This window comes from Lotus japonicus, chromosome 1 (genome assembly GCF_012489685.1).
Source record: "Lotus japonicus ecotype B-129 chromosome 1, LjGifu_v1.2".
In the NCBI taxonomy this organism is placed as follows: domain Eukaryota; kingdom Viridiplantae; phylum Streptophyta; class Magnoliopsida; order Fabales; family Fabaceae; genus Lotus; species Lotus japonicus.
The window spans coordinates 56,019,352-56,022,864 of record NC_080041.1 but is presented as its reverse complement, the minus strand read 5'-3'; the positions used below and the strand labels follow the sequence as shown (position 1 = coordinate 56,022,864).

Here is a 3,513-nt window from a genome sequence, read left to right as displayed (position 1 = left end):
TCTGAGGTGCAGAACTCTCAGAACCAGTCACATCCTCTTCATCTTCATGTTCATTGTCTTCCTCTTCTTCTTCCTCTACAGCCTCTTCAGTCTCAGGGTCTTCTTCTTCCTCAGCAGCAGCCTCAGCTTCCTCTTCTTCACTTTCTTCCTCAGCAGCAGCAGTTGATACATCTGACATAGTCTTGATGGGTTGATCAACATTGAATTTTCTGACCTTGCAAGCCTGAATAGTGTCACCAAGAGACTTGGAGACAGCCTTCAACTCAGCCAAGATGTCTTCCTTGCTAGAACCAACTGCCTTAGTGCCACTTGCACTAGCAGTTCCCTTTTCTGCAGAGAGCACAATATCTGGAATATGTGTCCCAGCAAACAACCGGTAATCAAACTTGAGAGGCAGGGGCTTCTTACCTTGAGACTCATCAGCCCGCACAATAGTAGGTTGTTGATGTGCAATGATCTCTGAGAGAAGACAAGGAAACAGAATAGGCAGCTTCACAACATATGATCCAGCATGCTTGAGAGTCTGCTAAAAAACCAGCTTTCCAAAATCAAACTCACCCCCAGTTCCAACTAAATAAAGCATTCTGGCCAAAGGTGGAGTCACACCAGACAAGTGATTGGTGGCCATCCAATTTGCAGTACCAATCGTGTAGAGAACAGAATATTTGGCAGTAAACCTCCCAGATGGAAGTAATCCCTTCTTAGGCCACTTCCTGACCAACTTCCCAGTAAGGGTTGTAGCAACCCTATTCAAATCAGGCTCCCCCTAAGCCACAGCAACAGGGCTTCTACCAAAAAACTCATTGATCACTTCAGGAAAGAAGTTGATGCACTTCCCCCTCACAAACACCTTCCTGTACTCAGCACTGGAAGCATCATCACAATCAGTAGGGATGTTCACAATGAACTCCCTAACAAGCTTGTCAAAACATCTGCCAAGATCCTTGACAGTCTTCATTCAACCAGCAGCAGAGATAACCTCTATGATTTCCTGGAGTTCCAAGGCATCTTCATGTAGTTCCCTTTCAATAGCAAGCCTCCTTTGAACCACATATTTCCATCTCTGAGCAGAGTCTGGAAAATGAAAGGACACATTGTCCACAGAAGCATCAGGAACATTTTGGGGAATTTTCTTACCTTTCATCCGTTTTCTGGCAGTGGTTGAGATTGAAGGTATGAAAAAGATAGAAAGGGGGGTTTGAATAGCGTTTTCAATCTAAAACTTTTCCCACTTGAGATTTTAACAAATCTCTTTAGACACACAGAAGATAAAAGTGCTAAGATAAGAGTTGAGGAAAGCACACAATGATTTTATCCTGGTTCACTTGATAAATCCCTCAAGCTAATCCAGTCCACCCGTTAAGGTGATTTCTTCCTTCTTAGAATGAAGGAAATCCACTAATAAGAGTTTGTTACAACTGCACTTGCAACCTGCAAAGTGACTAACAATACAATGACTTAGCTATCACTAAGATACTCTCTTAGTCTTCTCAAGGATCTAACCAACCTTGGTCTCCTTAAGGAAAAACAAACAATTGTTTGAGAGTTTGGGTTTACAAAGAATTGCTTCTTAGAAAGCTAAAGTAAACACAATAAGAACAGTTTGAAGAAAGATTGCTAAGAGAATGTTTGTATGTTGCGTAAGCTTTCTTAGGCGTCATCTTTCATCTGGAGCCTCTTTATATCCTCCAAGGATTAGGGTTTAGACGTTTGCATGGAATGCTACCGTTGGAGGGCAGATCTGGGATTTCTAGGTTCTGCTGTGGCTAAATAAGTTAGGTAAGGTCGTCAAGAATAGTACAGTTGCTTTTGTACTTGGATAGCGACTTGACCTTTAACTTAAATGACTTCTGATCAGAGCGACGCTTCATGTTGGAACTTGTGAAGCTTGGTGATCAGAGTCAGAGGGAAGCTTGGATTCTCTGACCTTTGTAACTTCTGCTTCTGGACTCAGAGGATAAGTACTTGGTCTTCAGAGCCAGCTTAATCTTGGACTTCAGAGTCTTCACTTCTCAGCTTCTGGACCTTCAGAGCTTCTGGACCTTCAGAGCTTCTGGTCTTCAGAACTTCAAGTGATCTGAATCCATATCAGAGCTTAACTATCTTCAGATCTTCTGAAGCTTATTCTACTATTCAGATTGAACATAGTGAGTGCGAAAGCGTTGCGTAGGTTACTCTTTGAGCATAGTGCTTCTGATTTATGTGTTATTAGACCAGAGTCAGAGCCTGTCATTAAAACACTCAGAAAACAACGTTAGAGTACCATAATTGTTCATACATAATAGTTAACATGTAATCATCAAAACATAGAGTTGTACTACTTGATCAAAACTTGATCTTACAGAGATGTCTGGGACATCTGGCTCGACATCGACCTCGGAGTCAGGATCAGACACATGTCTTCTTTTCTTTCCAGTAGAAGGTTCTGACTTCTTGTATTTCTTTATCTCCTTCCCAGATTTTGGAATATGAGAACTTCTGGAAGTCTTTGGTGTCTTAGCAGCAGATCCTTCGTTCTTCTGCTTCGTTATGTCTGCAACCTTCTTCTTGACATCACTAACAGGAACATGGGCCTTTTTGATGACCAATTCTCCATCAGAGTCTTCATCAGCAGATGCAATCACCTTCTTTTCCTTACCCTTTTTGGTGGATAAAGTAGGGGTTTCCTGAACAGGAACCTCCTCAGAGGAAGAAACTTCATGTGCAGAGGTTTCATTCTCATCGTGCTCCTTTTGACTCGAAGCATGAGACTTGACACTAGAACCAGAGGGAGAGGATTGATGTGTCAGTTCAACATCTGGTGCAACATTTGCAGCTGTAGCTACATTTGCAAGTTTCTCAAGAGCTTCATTATCTTCTTGATTCACAGCTTCTGGAAGATTGGGATTTTGATCATCCTCATCTGCTGAAATATTTTGTGTCCCCAAATTCTTACTGGGTCCTCTCTTAGGAGCCACATGCTTGACATGAAGGCTTCTTCTTCGGGGTTTGGCTGACCCAGTTGGAGCATGGGTAGCACTTGCAGCTTTATGGGAAACCCCAGAGGGATTTGAAGAAGATGCAGTGGCACCCACAATCTTTACATTGTGTTCTAGGGTGATGATCTTTGAACTTTCCTTCTTCTTCTTGCCAGAATCATGGGTCATATTGAGGTGATATGTAGAGAAAACTGAAAAATAACCGTTGAAGGTTAGAGAGAGAAAACAGGCACACTATTGGATAACACACTGAAAGGGATTGAGGAATCCCAATACGCGATCATGGGCAGTTATATAATGAACAATAAAGTCGTTGCCCGTGACAAGTGTCATTAACTGCTACAAGTCAGTTAGGACACAAATCCCTAACTTTCCTCTTAATTTTTCAAATTTTGCCGCATCCAATGCTTTTGTCACAAAACAATGTCATGACATCTTGTTTGACATCATATTCCTTCAACATTTGTTTCATCCACATCAATTGGGTGCAACCACTCCCAGCCGCAATGTACTCTACCTCAACTGTAGACAAGGA

At 42.1% G+C, this 3,513-nt stretch overlaps 1 protein-coding gene across 1 annotated transcript; it reads right to left on the bottom strand.

The window, feature by feature from the left end:
• Nucleotides 1-958: 958 nt before the first annotated feature.
• LOC130739317 (uncharacterized) lies at nt 959-3,146 on the bottom strand. The gene is made up of 2 exons (XM_057591582.1): nt 2,333-3,146; nt 959-1,074 (listed from the first exon to the last, which is right to left on the bottom strand). Exons 1-2 carry the CDS (start codon nt 3,144-3,146, stop codon nt 959-961), a joined length of 930 nt encoding a protein of 309 aa, XP_057447565.1.
• Between the last annotated feature and the right edge of the window lie 367 nt (nt 3,147-3,513).

Bases quoted from the DNA above. Each gene is read 5' to 3' on its own strand.
- LOC130739317 (XM_057591582.1), bottom strand. From the start codon at position 3,146: ATGACCCATGATTCTGGCAAGAAGAAGAAGGAAAGTTCAAAGATCATC. The intron at 1,075-2,332 runs GTTTTGATCAAG...TTCATTTTCCAG, and splicing joins AGACATCTCTGTAAGATCAA to ACTCTGCTCAGAGATGGAAA.